Source organism: Lygodium microphyllum, chromosome 25, assembly GCF_053477565.2.
Source record: "Lygodium microphyllum isolate KBCC chromosome 25, Lygodium_microphyllum_v1.1.10, whole genome shotgun sequence".
NCBI lineage: Eukaryota > Viridiplantae > Streptophyta > Polypodiopsida > Schizaeales > Lygodiaceae > Lygodium > Lygodium microphyllum.
The window spans coordinates 42,220,010-42,236,422 of NC_141159.1; the positions used below are offsets into that span (position 1 = coordinate 42,220,010).

Sequence of the window (16,413 nt, forward strand, 5' to 3'; positions counted from 1 at the left end):
ACCTTTTGCATTGAATCAGACCCGCAACCCTTGCTCTATCATTTGGCCAACAGATACTAGATTCTTTGTGATTGAAGGCGCATGTAATACATTTATCAGACTCTTTGTTTAGCCATCATGCAAGGACAAGAGAACCTTTCCAATAGGTAAAATTGGGTGGCATGAATCATCACCCGTCTGCACATAACCTGGATTTTGTAAGTTCTGTATCTCTCCAAACCATTCAACATGACTGGTCATATGATGAGATGCACTTGAATCCATATACCATACATCATCATGTGTTCCCTTTGCTCTAAGTGCATTCATCATATGTTGCATAACAAACAGACGCTCATTTTTTTCTTCATTTCGTTGTGAAGATGATGCATAGTTTCCTTGTTGCAATTTACCACTGTGAATATCATCCTTCTTAGCATAACAATGGACTGTAATATGACCTGTTTTGCCACAATAATTATAAACAATAGCTGAATTTTCAGAACCTCTGTTCTGCCATCCATCTCTTCCTCTAGAGCTCTCCTTGCCTCTAAAGCTTCCTCGGTCTCCTGAAACCTGCATTTCACCAAATTGCTGATTGAACGTGTTTTGCTAGTTATTGTTAGTATGTCCCACACCACGGCCTCTCGAAGAGAATCTACCATGTCCCCTTCTTGAACTTGAGTAAAATGCTTGGACCTATTCACCATTTCTTTCAGACGAGTCACCCTGTATATTGATCTCTTCGGTAATCATGAGAGAGACCAGCTCATCAAAATTTGAAAATGGCTTCCGTACATATACTGAAGTAACAAAGGATTTCCATGCCTTCTCATTATTAAGGCCACTCAAAGTGGATGAAACCAAATCATCATCATCAGGCATTGTATCAATCGCTGCTAAAGTATCTGCAATGCTCCTCACCTTTAAAACATACTCATTGACAGATATTTTTCCTCTCTTCAAGGTATTCAACTTTTGCTTGAGTTCAATGTTCCCTGTCTTTGTATTTATTGAAAACATGTTCTCAAAAATTGTCCAAGTTGCATGTGAAGTTTCTGCATTCCTGATATGTCTCAACATCGTATTATCAATGAGTGCAGATAGGCAGTACTTTAGCTTTTTGTCTTTTGGGTTTCACTCTTTCCATGCCTTTAATTCATCTGTAGTCGGAGGGATACAGCTCTAGCTCATTTTCTTCACCTGAAATAAACTCATAAAGGCCCTTTCCAATGAGGAAGTTCGTCACACGGAACTTCCATAAAGGGTAGTTGTTCTTGTCAAGCTTCTCAATAATGGGATTTTTACTGTTCTCTGCCATTATCACAAAAAAGGATACAACGTAGCAAGCTAGTCTTCTGCAGCCTTTCACAACAAGTGTACAGCAATACACCAAGCAACCTTTTTCACTGATTGCTCAATAGTACATTTAATCTACAACTTGTTTGCAGATAAACCTTATGTTTGCTTCTTGGCAAACACCTCAAAAATCACAGATTCGAAATCTGTAACGTGTATACCCACTTTCGGTCAATACAGCCGAAATCACAGTGTACCTTGAAACTGCTGTCTGCAGCCTTGCGGCTCTAAAACAGGGCCTGAAATGGCCTCAGATGCCCAAAAAAGCTGCGGGAAAGCCCTGAAGGGCTAATTTGCAGAATATACTGTGCTCTGCTCGCACACCAAATCTCACAGCAATCTGAGATTTTCTCTCTATCCTGCTTCCGGTGCCTCCACATGTACTATCCAAGAGAAAGAGTAAAAGAATGAGAGAGCTTCTTACCCGTTGCTTGCTTGCTCGAACCTTGCTTCTTTTTCTTCATTTTAACCTTCAAAATCAGCCTTTCTCAGTGGCGCGGCTCTGATACCATGTCAAGAATCGTGCAGTGGGTAGACTTGCTTGAGCTGCTGCGCCAAACACACTGTATGCACAAGAGGAAGCTCACTCATGAACACAAGAAGAGAGAGGAGGCCAAAACGTTTTCTTGCTGAATTTTTCTTCTTCTTCCACACACTATACAATGTACACAAAGTATAGATAAGATACAACATAAAGGAAAATGGCCTGCTAAGTTAAACAGTGCATAACGGACTACACTAATTGACTGGCGCTATATCTTTGCCAGCTGTAGGTAGGTGTAACAAACCAAATATAATAAGTGATAAGTCAATGGCCATGTGAATATCATAATGACCACCAACGTGCTAAGTGTAGACGTGTGGACCCATCTAGCTAGGCGGTCAATCATCAATGTCCGCACGTGTTGAGCTTGCCATCTCAACACTGGAGTAGTCTCTGCGTGGCTACTAGGTCTCGTTGGAGTGCTCTCTCCTCCTTCTAGCTCTGCTGCTTGGTCTGTAGGGTTGTCTCCTGGCAGATAGTGCTCGACTCGGCTAGGACCTCTTCAACCTCCTCTGCAATCGAGTCCTTCTTGTCCCACTCCGTAGTCCAAAGCTGCTCAATCTGTCTCTTCACCTCCTCCCTCCTGTAGATCGAGTCAGGGATCCGACAAGATCGTGTGTCTAGGGCAGAGGCTGGGGCATGAAGTGTCAGGAGAACCGGGTAGTTATCAGACAAAGTGGTGACAGTCAACTACCCTCTCTGGCCTCCACGAGAGCATCCCCACTCTCCCACATAAAACCTGACTAGCCGCTCTAGCAAATCTCCGCCCAGCTGCCTGTATCCCCAAGAGAAGTCCAACGATCTCTCCCTCCTGTGGAAAGTTGGGTCTCTCCAAGCATCACATGCTCCTACTGTGAGGAGGAAGACCTTCCATGCCTCTTGCTTCTCCCCAGCCATACCGTGGTAGTTTCTGTCTCTGCCCTGGTAGTCTTCTAAGAACTCCAGGTTGTTGAAGTCTCCTCCAACAATCCAGGAGTCCACCTCTAGGAGTCTTGCTGTGATCTCCACCCAGAACTTGCTGTGTGCCCTAACCTCAGTAGGGGCATAGACATTGAGGACTCCAAGGCACGAGTCCCCAATATCCAATTTGATTCATAGAACCCTCCCTGCCACAATCGTCCCGTGGTCACGTACACAGGCGGTAAGACTTGGGCTAATAGAGGTGTATACACCTCCGCTCCTATTGTGGGCACCGATGGCGTGCTCCCAGTAAGTGTGTGAAGTGCCTGGGAGTACCTTCCCTACTTGATGGGCTTGGGTGGCGGGAGTGAGCTTGTGCTTCTACAAAAGTAAGATGTCGATCCGTCCAGCGAGAGCAGGTTGCAACTCTTGCCGAACAATCAACTTTCTAGAACCACGTGCCCCACTGTAGTGGAGGCTGTTCACATTTGAGGATGCAAGATATAAACTCATAGGGAAACCTATGACTGACCGAATATGCATCTGTTCGGTGTGGAAGCTATTGACGAGAAAGAAGAGCTATGGGGCATGCGGATACGCTTTGCTGTAGGCCTAGACGGTGAGCTTCATTCCCCCAAGGTGGCCCTCGGGCGGGACCATGGGGGTGATAGATGCTTCTGGTGGTACCACTAGGGCATCTATCAGCCTTGGCTGAGAGGTGTGACTCTATACATTGGTAAAAACGAGCTGCCTGTACCAGGGGCCACTTGATCACATCCATCGGTGCTTCCATTGCAGAGGGGCTTGAAAGATAATGCTTAGATGTGGGACCTCGGCACTAGCCCACCAATTAATGTCCATCATGCAACTTGGCCACTACTGGGACAAGAGTGCTAATCCTCCTTCTCCCATCCATTAGGAGATGTGGTCTGTCACTTGACTCTTCACCTCCTCCTGTATCTGTGTCATTGAGAGGTCTGAAGAAAGAAAGCATAGTTTATTCCATTCGGCGGTGCTAGTAGATGGACCTTGCTACTCCTTGACTTGCATACCACGAAGATCCCCACCTCCAAAGGTAGTGGAAACTCTCTGTGCTCCGCAACTCTTAGGTAGGACGACAGACCACTGCGAAAGAACTCCTGTGGTAGCAGCTACTCGTCTTGGAAAAGTGTGATGAGTGGTAGGGATAGATGAGCTGGTGGTTGTGTGGAGAGGGGGGGGGGCTAGGCTGCTGGTGAGTGGAGGATGTTGGCGTATGGGGCTCCTCACCTCCTGTGGGAAGGGGGGGGATGGGTCGGGGGTCACCTGTACTAGGTAGGGAACAGGGGGATCGATCGGCAGGGGGGGAGGATGGTGGGGAGGGGGAAGATCGAGGGATGGTGGGGTGGTCGGAGGCACGAGGCGGGTATGGGGGGGCGCTATGGGCTAGGAACTGTTGGGGAGAGGGGGAGGGGGTGGATGTAGGGGTTGTGGGCCCTTGGGTGAGGTAGCTTGTGATGCATCCATGGGAGGTGGATGTGGAGGCTTGTGGTCCTGCCGGGCGGGACAAGGAGGGGGGTTTTGCGAGGTGCTCTGCCGAGAGGGCGACGCTCGCCCTCCTGCTCCTTGCTGTTGTGGTTGTGTCTGAGGGGCTGACTGCGGGCCCCTTGCTGTCTCACTCTATGTCATCTTTGAACCCGCGTAAAACCGTTAGCGTCCACCTGTGGGCCTGTCGGTGGAGCCGCCGTAGCTTTGAAGCACGTGCAATCTGTTGCATGATGCCCAAAGTCATGGCAATGCAAGCACTGCCCTGGCTGCCCAATCACAATAACTTGTTACTTGAAAGAGTGTCCGCTTACCTCAATTTCCAGAAACTGTGGTATATTCTTTGTATCTCTCACTACCACCCATACCTTTGGGACTCCTGCGGCTGTCACTGCGTCCACGAAGGAGGTGGGAAGGATAGTGCTGAAGAGCCGTCCAAAGTCCTCCACTAACTGGCGATACTCTACCGCCAGTCTGAGGAAGAGTAGGGTGATCGGATGTCTAAGAAACCTGTTATGGAGCGTGAATGCCTCCACTGTGAAGCCACTGTACAAGGGAACTATGTAGATGACCCCCTTCGTGGAAGGATAGGGTGAGCTATCTACTAGTTCACGGGCTGCTTTTGCCAAGATGAGTTGTACCATGAAGATCCCTTGACCCATGAGAATTGCCTATGCGATCTACGTTGTGCCAATGCGCAGTGTGGAGTGAAGCCAATCCCAAAGCTGAGCCATGGATGGGGAGTGTTCTATGACCTGCCCAAAGATCGTTGTTTCTTTCAGCTTCAGCTCTGTGGCATGGATGGCTAAGAGCTGTTCCTTAGAGAGGACGATGCGCAAGGTGTTTGACTGGGAGACACTCTTGCAGAATGCATCGACGTCTGACCAGAGGTTTCCATTGCGCGTCCCTGCTGAGGACCTACCTATCATGCTGTAGTGCTATTGAGGGGGAGAGGGGGAAGTTGCTATAGAGGAGGGAGCAATTGGAGGGGGGGGGGGTGCGATGGCGAGGAGGGGGGAAATGTTGTCTTTTGATAGTGGGGGAGGTGCTGGACCCCATTGAAGGCCAGCTCGCCACGGGCATAGCGCAAGTGGTAGGTCTGCCGGACAGAGCTGGGGCCGTAGGGTAGAAGAGGTGGGGGGATCAGGCAAAGAAGGTGGGGGGGTCAAGCGGAGGAGGCAGGGGATCAGGCGGGGGGTTCAGCAGGTGGGGGAGACTAGTGGAGGGGACAACAGACGGGGGTGGAGAGGTGTGGCAGCGCCGAGACAGTGGTGGGGGGGTGCTGGTTCGATGGCGGGGGCAAGGGAGCAATGCGGCATGTCGGTAGGAGCATCTGTTTTGTAAACAAAAATAGGGGAGAGAAGATATAGGAGGGATGGGAGCAGATGGAGAGACCCCTAGTACTGATGATTTCACGGATGAGATCCAAAGTAAGCCCTCTATACCACATGGGATTATTAGAATAGAGATGGGAGTACCATCCATAGTGGCAAAGGCCCTTTTCCAGACAATGAACTTCTTGCATTGGCTCTAGGACTTGCTGAGAAAAAGATACTTCTCGCTTGCACTATAGTCGTCTAGATAGCTAACATTATAGGGGGATACTAAGTGCCAGTATGTGCGGATAGAGGCATGGTTATGACTGCATGGATTACACATGAATCACCTCCCACTACTACAATACAACTTGCATTGCCCACACATGGAGCTCAGCCAAGAGGAGTTGAACCGCATGATCGGGATGGTCATTATTCAGATACACACAACCATGACATGGATGGCACCTATTGAGGATCTTGGGACAAAGATGGCTTTCTACCAGAAGCATCTTTTGCACGTATCCCTCAGTGGCTTTGTCATCCAACCGAGATACATGGATGCACACTTGTCTCATGGTGCACGATGCACCATTGGACAACTCTATACATCTTCACACCACCTACGGGATAACACTTTTCTCATAAAAACTAGAAAGAGAATGCAACATTGCTTTGGTATCCACATGAGCATCTAGAATGTCGTCCTTATCTAACTTAGGAAAAGAATTGTTAAGATTATTTTGAACATAATCACTCAACAAAGTATTGCCGAATTCCAACAAGTGCTGCTAATCCAAATCTTGAGACTCATCCAAGCTAGTGATGACCTATGCGTAAGAATGCACCAGAGGCTACGAGGGAACGAGATCCTCGGAACCTGCCATTGATTCATCCACGATATAATTGTTGCGCTTACGAGCCAGCTGATTATCAGAACCTGGCATAATTTCCTTGGTGAAGGAACCATTTCCTCTTCCTCTTCAGCTTTTGAATCCAGTCCCAGGGCTTCCACTATCTTGTCAATAAAGGCTGTGTTGCCTGCCATTTCTCTCACTTGAGAGTGCACTTGAAGTGATGGTCTTTTTGTCAACTGCAGGGCTGTTAGGTCCCACTGGTCCTATGTGCACCCACCTGTGGAGTATGCATGCATGGCTGTCCCTATAGATCAGGCCCTGCAGGTCATCCTCTGCAAATGATTAAAGTGGCTGATGCAGGTCAGCGTACTGCAGGCCTATCACAATCTGCTTCTTCCTGTGCTTGCTAGACCCTGTCAAGGCAGGGTGACTGAGGAGACCGCCTGATGCCAAGAAACTAATTCATCTTTAACCAAGGTATCAGCATGTAGTATAAGATCAAGCTGCCATCTAGCTAACATACATGGCACATGTGCTTTTCTGGTGGTACAGATCTGTATCTACCAATCTCAATCTCTAACTGGTGTGAAGAGGTACACAGTTGACCAATAGCACAACTAATCCCATGTGAGAGGTGGGTGTCCATGTATCTCGGGGGGACGATTAATCCATCATCTGTAGTATGGAGAAGACGTTATTTGTAGAAAACCATATTCATCCCTAGCTCCTATACTAGTGCCAACCATGTCCTCTTGATATCTAGCTAGGTGAGATCCATGCTAATAACCTTGCCAATCTGAAGATTGGATAACAATCACTATGCCAGTATTCTCAATTTTAAGGCAATGGTTAACTATCATATGTGAGACCTGATTGGCTGTGATGATCAAGACCAGGGCCCCATACTTGTACTCCATAGAGTAATGTGAACGTGACTAGTGTATCAATGAGCCACATCTTAGTGTGGGGTTAAAATTCATTAATTAACTTGAGTTTTGTACTATTTAATGGTAATGTAGCTCAATATCCCCTTTCAAGTCCAAAATTGGAACCATAAAGGGAATGCAAACAAGCCCAAGCCCTTGTTCTTTTCTTTTCTTCAAGGCATCCCACCCCAAAGCAACCAGGGTATCGGACAAAGGATACACATCAATTGCCCAATGACCTACCAAGACTATAGAGGCGATGGCTATCTTACCAAGGGAGCCCAAGTCTTCACCCTAGAGAGGATAGAGCATTGAATAAAAGCGTGCTTGTTGGATGGCTGCCTAGTGGCCTGCCAAGTCTTGCAAAGGCAAATAAAAACACAATGGCTTGTTGAGCTAAGAAATGTCATTAGCCACTTAAAGAGCCCCAAAACAACTTATTTTATGCCTGTTTTAGGCTTATTTCACTTAAAACCCTAAAGTAGGATGCGGTTTGAGAGAGTTAAGTGGGGACTCCCAAACCTTCTATAAATAGTTAGTCTTCCCTCCACTCTTTCCATCTCGTTTTTGCAGATTTCAGGTCTTTCAGCTTGCTACCCACACACCAGACGTGGAGGACATCGTGGTCCAAGGTGGCCATTGCTGTCTACATCAGTCTAGCGCCTATTTCCAGCCTTCTACATGTTGTTCAGAGCTGATCTTAGCTAGGCGATTGCTGTTGAGGTGCTTCTCTGCTCTGCATCCAGCTTGCCACATCATCATCCTGCCTATGTTTTGCTGTTGGAGCTGTTGCCGATCAGATTCCCTCTCTCCTTTGTTGTCGCCATCTTCTGTAGGCTGCCGCTAGCCTCTGTTGGCTGCATTCAGCAGTTTTCTCTCTTCTCCAATTGTCGCCCAACCCTCACAGGCTGCGTTTTGCTGTTTTCTCTCTTCTCACTGCATTTACTGCGTATTCTCTCTCTACCATTTGCATAAGATCCAACACTTACATTGTTGTGTTTGTTGGTGTTCGACATCGGGAGGCTGCCTTGCTACGTTTTGGGATCTGTTTGGAGTACGACACACCCTCCAGCTCTTTATCCCTGCCCTAATCCTCGAGATACAAGAGTTTTTGGCATAGTATTCACTTATTGCATAGTGTGTTTGTTGCATGAGCATTGTATATTTATTATTCATTCACTTTATTATTTATTGTGCTCATTGTCTATGAGTTACTCTAACCCTAATTGTGTTTTTTGTTATCAGTTTGTGCTTTGTTGTATGATTGGTATTGTGTTTTTGTATTTAGAGCATCTCGTCACATGGCCTTTTTTTTAGGGCTTTTGTTTTGTTTTTTAAAGTATTTATCATTGAGGGAGTGTTTTCAAAAAGTTTTTGGTTGATTGAGTAATAATGTCCCAATGGCAAATAGAGATGGTCACCTTGAAACCTTCACAAAACAAACAACCCTATCCCGATGACTACTAGGTGTCAATGATGAAGGAAAGAGGCTATGTGTGAGAAGCATCTATGCGGAGTATGTGGAGAGGCAAAAAAGAAGTGTGGAAAGCAGCCTAGACAAGCTAAGCAAGCAAGTGAGATTGCTGTGTGCAATGCCACGAATATGGTGGATCCAAATTGACCACTCCAAAGATTGAAAATGGATAAATGTGTACATATGCATGTTTACACAAACAGAATACTAATGCACTAGAGTTATGTAAGAGGAAGCATGCTCATGTAAAATGTGATGCAACAGTGCCACTTGAACAGTGCCCTCGCAGGGAAATTGTTCACTTATCCAAGTACTGTCATGAGGATATATATTTTTGAAACCTTACTTACCATGTGGATTAATTTTTAATTACATGATTAAGTAAATGTTGGACATGTGAGGTGCAACTAGGGTTAAAGTAAATTTATGAGTCCGAGACCCAAACAAATCACGGGATGCTAATGACAAAAGTTGCTGTAAGTTATGCCGCACAGGTACTTGATGGTATCTGGTGCCAGTTGTTGGCATAGGTCATCCATGTGGCCATAAGTGTTAGTTCGTGACACTAGAGAAGTGACATTAAATGGTACCTAATGCTAGTCTGATGGTCAAAGATGGCACAGAAACACTCAGGAATGGAAGTTGCCTAGCCAATTTAATTATTGGTTAGTCAAATTATTTTTTAGGGTACCGAAATAATTATTAGATTAATTTTTAGTATTTAAAGACTGAAAAGTAATATTTAATAATGGAAAATGTTGGAAAAACCATTTGGGAAGGTTGCCACTTGTCAAAAATGCTCATGCAAGACTGAAAAACGCCTTTAGAGGTTGGAGAGAGGCATTTTTATAAATTCAACCTGCAAGAGATAGGGAGGGGAGGCTGGTGGTCTGATTTTTTAGCCATTGGAGGACCTTCTGAGGCTGCCAAGGGCAGGAAAAGACCAATCAACAGCAGGAGACAACATCTATAGGCTGTTGAGACAAGGCAACAACAGTAAATGATTGATTTTCTTCAGTTCTTTGCATCTACAATCTGTTGTGGCAAGGTAACAATTGCATTTGATTGATTTTCAGTCATTCTTCACGACAAAACTCTGAATTTTCTCTCTCTACAACTTTCTCTCTCATATCCCAATCATTTCACAGTCTTGCTATAAAGATCTTAGCAGTTGGACCCTTGGAGGTTGAGAAATTGCAAATTTCTCTGTTGTAAACCCTAATTTACAGGAGAAATTAGGGTTTAGCAGCAGTCTCGGGAAGCGTGTCAGAAATCGGAAGCTCCAAGACTTGGATTCAATAGGGCTGAAGCAATTTTTAGCCTATTCAAGTGGAGGGATGAGAAAATAATTGAATTTGGGGCATTTTCCATCATCAAAGCGGGTGAAGGCCAATCGATTGCTCGAATCTAGGGGCAAATTGGATTAAAGACTTGCTGGTGGTTCATCACAAGGGGAGTTGGAATACCGAAAGGGATTGGGAGAATCCCATTGTAAATCAACTTCTTCTTCAATAAAGCTAAAGAAATACCAAAAGGGGCACCAATTTTGGGACCAATCGTGTGTGCATCGTCCAAGATCAATAGGGAAATTTGTATTTTCAGATTTGCACTAATTGTTTGTTGTTGTAATTAAGTTGTAATCAGGGACTTACCACTTATCCACGGAAGGAAAGTTGGTTACAAGTATCCTTTTACAATCATGGTCATTCTAATTATGTGAATGAAGATACAAAGTACAACATATATAATGTCTGAATCAAAATTATAAACAATATACCCTGTCACGATCAAGAGAAAAAATCCGCCCTCTCTCAAATTGGAAGGGAAAGTTGGAGGAAGGCACCCTCTCTGTGTCAATCTAAAGAAGTAGGTGTAAAGAAATACCCTAATGTAGAAACACAAATACAAGTGCATGACAAAGCAAAAACTAAACAGAACATAGTTAAGGTTAGGGTAACACAGAGACAATGTATATAGTGAAGATTATAAATGAATGAATTTGCATAATACAATGTTCATGTAGCAAGCACACTATGCAATGAAGGAATATTGTACCCCGAACTCTCATGTCTGGAGGACTGAGGCAAAGGTAATGAGTTGGAGAGTGTGTTGTACTCCTGACAGATCCTAAAATGCAGCACGACAGCCTACGAAACATTTGATAGGAGCTAATGGAGCAAGGGTGATGCTCAAACAGGTAGAGAAGAGAGAATACTGCAAAATGCAGCATGGTGGACGATGGCGACAGCTTAAGAGGCAGTTGGATGGAGCAAACAGAGCTTTCTGGATGATTGGAGAGTAGGGCGGTAGTTGGTCAGCCCAAACGTAGCAGTGGAAGGTGGTCTGGCTGCTCGGACAACAAACACAAGAGTGGATGGTATGGAGTGCATGGTGGAGGTTGGAAATAGGTGCCAGATGAATGTAGACAATGTTAGGCAGCCTCAACTAAGATGTTCTCTGTGAATGGGGTGTGGGCAGTGAAGCTAGAGCACTTGAGACTTGCAAAAACGAGATTGGTTGAATGGGAGGGCAAGTTGTCTATTTATAGAAAGTTTGGGCCCTCCAAAATTAGAGTTTACATATGGGAAATTGAAACTCTCTTAAACCGCTCTTGGTTTAAAAGAATGGTTGAAATTCATTAATTAACTTGAGTTTTGGGGTTGTTTAATGAATGCTAATGGTACTTTAGCTCAACATTTCCTCTCAAGCCCAAAATTGGAACTAGAAAGGGACTCCAAACAAGCCCAAGCCCTTGGTCTTTTCGTTTCCCCAAGGCGTTCCATCCCAAAGTAGCCAGGGCATCAGGCAAAGGGTGCACGTCAGTTGCCCAACGACCGACCAAGACTAGAGAGGTAATGGTTATCTTACCAAGGGAGCCCAAGTGTTCGCCCTAGAGAGAACAAAGTATCGGACAAAGGGTGCAGTTGCCCAATGGCCTACTAAGTCTTGCAAAGGCAGATGGAAACACAATGGACTCTTTTTTTTTTTTTTTTTTGTGAGGACTTTTGTTTTGTTTGTCAAAAGATTTAGCATTGAGTGAGTGTTTTCAAGTAGGTTTTTGGTCGATTGACTAATAGTGCCCCAAAACGGAAAGATAGGAATGGTCAGCCCCAAGATCTTCACAAAAAAAAAAAAAACCTATCTCAACCACTACTGGGTGTTGATGACAAAGGAAATACACTAGGTGTGGGAAGCATTTACGGAGGTGTGTAGGGATGCAAATAAAGTGCGGAAAGCAAGCTAGACAAGCTAAGCAAGGGAGACCACCATGTGCCATACCATGAATATGGTGGATCCAGAGTTGACTAGTGCATGTTTACACAAACATAATGCTAATGCATTGAAGTTATGCACGAGGGAGTATGCTCATGCAAAATGCAATGCAATGGTGCCACTTGGACGGTGCCTTCGTAGGGGAATTGTTTACTTGTCCAAGTGCCCTTTTACAATCATAGTAATCTTGATGAAGCGGATGATGATACGAAGTACAATATACGTAGTGTCTAAAACAAGTTTTAAACAACCTTTTGTCCCCAACAAAAGGTCACCCCCTCTCAAACTGGAAGGGAAAGCTGGAGAGAAGCACCCTCTCCCTGTGAATCTGAAGTAGGGGGAGAAAGCACACAAACTAATCCTGGGTAGTAAGTACTGTAGCAGCGACCAATTGACTGCCTTGGCCAATATGCCTGCAAAATTATCTGATGAAGGCACAAGCTCTAGGCATCAAAGCCCCCTTCAAATACAAAGTATTTATTTGTCGAATGTTGGCGCTAGGTGGTCTCCTTTTGCTTCTGCACTTTTTAGATGCAATATTTCCAATGGTTTGTGATTCTTTTGTACTACAAGCATGGAGGCATGTCATGCGAGAGAGTTCTGGTTTTGGAGGGCTGTGAGCATATCAGACTGTCGACTTCAGTCCTAGATGGCAAGTTAAATCCTAAACCTGCATGTAGGGCTACTCTTATATTTCCTGTAGTAAATAGTGTGGTTCACAAACCCATTAGACTATTACACCTATAAAAATAATGATAAGGCTGAAGCATGTGACAATTGCAATTCTTAGTCTCCTAATGTTTCTGTAAGCTTCATCATGGAACTCTTCCAAGAATAATGTTACAGGCTGAAATTTGTTATATACCATTAGATTACATGGTTATATTTTTAGGCTGCACATTAGGACAAGCTGCAATACCTTTTTCTCTTTCAATGCCAAGTCCAAGATACAGTTTCAGCTTGGCTTCAAATGAACCCAGATTTGAAATTAGCAGACCCCTTCTTACCTCCTGGATTTTCCTATAACATGGGGCAACGGGCAAAATGGGGATGGTTGCATATGCCCCATCAAAATTACAGTAGAAGAACCTAATTGTTGGTCAATGAGCTGATTGATTGTCTGTGCTAAGGTCAAAGGAAAATATTATGCAAGTGTTCATCCTGCAAACAATGGATCGCGATGGAGACGATCAACTGGTCAAGAAATCTTCTCTCCTCTACTTCTAGCATTCAGTATGAAGGTATCTCCAGTTACATTTCTGGCTTGTAATTGTCTTAACGTACTTAAAAGGGATAAACTACATGGAGCTAAGCTGCATGTGGCAGGATTCTGGAATAATCTCTGGGGTCAGTTCTTTTCGTTCTTCTTTTTCGGCTGTGGCTCCAGGCTATACACTACCAGACAATGTGGCCATGATCACTCTGCAGGTTGTGATAACTGGTTTGCTATCTGCAGTCATGTGTGCTGTATATGAAATCATTTGATCTGTATGGAAATTCATAGGAGTAAGTATCTTCAACTTTGAGATGCAAGGCTCATTTGAAATTTTGGGCAGGAGCTTGATGATAAAAGTGTGTTGCTACGTCTGGCCCATCTTTTTGAGGTAAGCATTAGCACCCAGAAGAGCTTTGATACAACCTAGTCTATATGAGTATTGTCAAACATCATCTTTCTTTTTCTTTCTGTTCATGGTATGGGAGCAGGTTGATGAAGATCCAGACCTCTCTACAGTTGCAACAGTCAACCTGAACATGCTTTTCTCCCATAAACTGGTATCAGCCCTCAAAACAACATAAGCTAATGGAAGCTCATACTACAAGAAGTTTTAGACAAATTCCCACTAAAATTCCGACATTGTGAATTACATCATGAGCTTCTATGAGGGAGGGACTGCACACCCAACTTGGGCTAGCAACCCCCTCCCTGACTGTACCTAGCTAGGTGTGCGATGCCTCCCAAGCAGACCCCAGGCTGGCAGCCCCCTGGCCCCAGTTACACCTAGCTAGGTATGTGGTGCCTCCCAAGCAGAAGCTCATGATGTTGAAGTCAATAGGGAAAAGCAAGGGAAAAGAGCTTTTTCCCCCACATGGGAAATGCCAAAAACTTCTTGTGTATGTATCTATATTTGTCTGTCTAGTATTTATACTTACAGCCCAATGATATAACACAAAATGAGAATAAATCAGGAATGTTTTGTTACCTGTGGAGATCAGAAATGACCCTTAATCAAAATTGGGAATTCTTATCCACAATTCTTTATTGCATCAGAACAATAATGGGTGCTGTTATTAATGTGTACACTGTATATTTGGTTTTTTTTTTTTTTTGACAAAATTCGTGCAGGTGAGGAATGTGACTGAGATGAGTTTGTCTGCAAATCAAGTGAAGGAGGGAATGAGGGAGCCTTTGCCATGGCAAACGGATGGAGGGGAGGCCAAGGGGAAGAAGGGAAGGCCTCTCAACCCAAGCACCTTACTTGTCGAGCTTGCACCCATGGAGATTCGCACGTTTTTGTTGCATTTCTGAGACACACACAGAGCCTCTAAATATATATTCCCATGATGAGCCAATAAATGGTAAGGTCTACTATAAGATTGCACCTTCCTTTAATGATGCAGAAAATATGTTAGTAAAGAATATTTATATAATCAAAAGATGAGATAAGGGAAAATATATCAGTAGATAATATTTACATCATAATAAAAGGAGATCAAGGCAAACCATCTACTAGCATAAAGCTCCATCCAACCACCTTTGTCTTTCTTACTTTTAAAGTGTGACTATTTATATTCTGAAAGGATATGTATAGACCCTCATTTAGGGTAGTGCAGAGTGTAAAAGCTCAAAATCTTTGTAGGCATTCAGGCTTTTCTAAGCTTTTTGGCTACAGCTTTTGAAGGCAGAGCTACTATCCAACCACCTTTGTTGGTGTTTTTAAAAGGGATTTAGAGAGTTATAAATCCTCTAGTATATCATAAAAATATAGATTGCTGAATTTTCATAAAAGAACAGTGACAAACTGGAAGAGAATTGATGGATGTGTCTATCATTTTATCGCTGAGAAGAGGACACATTATACAAATGTTATTGAGCCATCATCAAGTTGATCAATAATTTTGCCATGATATAAAAGAGCATATATTTGAAGGACTTGTACGATGATTTTCAAAGAAAATAGTACCAAGCGCATGATGATGTGGTCCTATTGCTTGCAATCCAACTGAAAACATGAATTAGTAAGAAGTAAAAGGAATTAACAAGTTGTACCAGTTGAAGCAAGAGAAGCCAAAGTAGAAGTAAAAGGAATTGACAAGTTGTACCATTTGAAGCAAGAGAAGCCAAAGTTTTGTGTGAGTAGCAACAATTGCCTTTTGTGTTGCATGGTAGGTTCAAATTGATACCATTGCATGATCCCTATTCTAATAATACATCCATACAAGCACAAGGCGCGGTTTAGGAAATTGTTATATCTTTTATGCATTTCTATCTCAACTAAGCTCGGTGATACTATTGTATGATCCCTATCTTCAACCACAACACAAGCACAAGGTAGGGTTTAAGAAAGCATCCCATTTTTATACCTCTGTATGTCCCAACGCAACAATACCATTGCACAATTCCTATATTTACATAGGATTTCATCAACCCAGCACTTGGAGCCAATTAAGAAAGTCAGAAAACCATCTTATAAGTACTCATTCTTACTAACTATTCTCTCTAACTTTCAATGTCTCTTTAAGCAATCCTCTCTTTTGACATGAGGTGATGAAATATTAATATGAGTTTCTCGTAGCTCTTTGAAATGTTAATCTTAAGTTTTTTTCCTCTTATATTAGAGCTAAATGTATGTCTTCTATGCTAATATGGTAGAGAAGGATTGATCAACAAAAGGGGAGATAAATTTAAGTGATTGGGCAGGGTGGGAAAAGGGGGAAAAGAGGGCGGGGGATAGCCATTAATGGTTGGTGGTGGTTTGGTTGGGGGATGTGAGGGATGATGAGATTGAACAAATGAGAAGGTGACATGAAGACTTGCAAACGATTGCCGCTCTCATTTTCAATCATTTTTCCTACTAACTTTGTTTTTCAATAACTAGTATTATTAATTAACTATATAACTAGAACTTACCTACTAACCTAACAAATCATTACTACCTAAACTCACTTAACTAATGTAACTACTAATCAACCTAGTTATTGATTGGATGTTTATTTATTTATTTATTCTTTCTTCCCATTCATGTATCTCAAAGATTTATGC

The 16,413-nt window shown here is 43.6% G+C and overlaps 1 protein-coding gene across 1 annotated transcript in view; it reads left to right on the forward strand.

Annotated features, from left to right (window-relative positions):
- The window catches only part of LOC148014136 (alpha-mannosidase-like), an 80,534-nt gene extending 64,646 nt beyond the window's left edge, over positions 1-15,888 (forward strand). Inside the window, exons 25-29 of the mRNA XM_087666311.1 lie at positions 13,283-13,393; positions 13,479-13,580; positions 13,709-13,756; positions 13,857-13,925; positions 14,497-15,888. Of these exons, the coding sequence (XP_087522437.1) occupies positions 13,283-13,393; positions 13,479-13,580; positions 13,709-13,756; positions 13,857-13,925; positions 14,497-14,679 (513 nt within the window). The 3' untranslated portion in view covers positions 14,680-15,888. The remainder of the gene's footprint in view (positions 1-13,282; positions 13,394-13,478; positions 13,581-13,708; positions 13,757-13,856; positions 13,926-14,496) is intronic.
- The last annotated feature ends 525 nt before the right edge of the window (positions 15,889-16,413 follow it).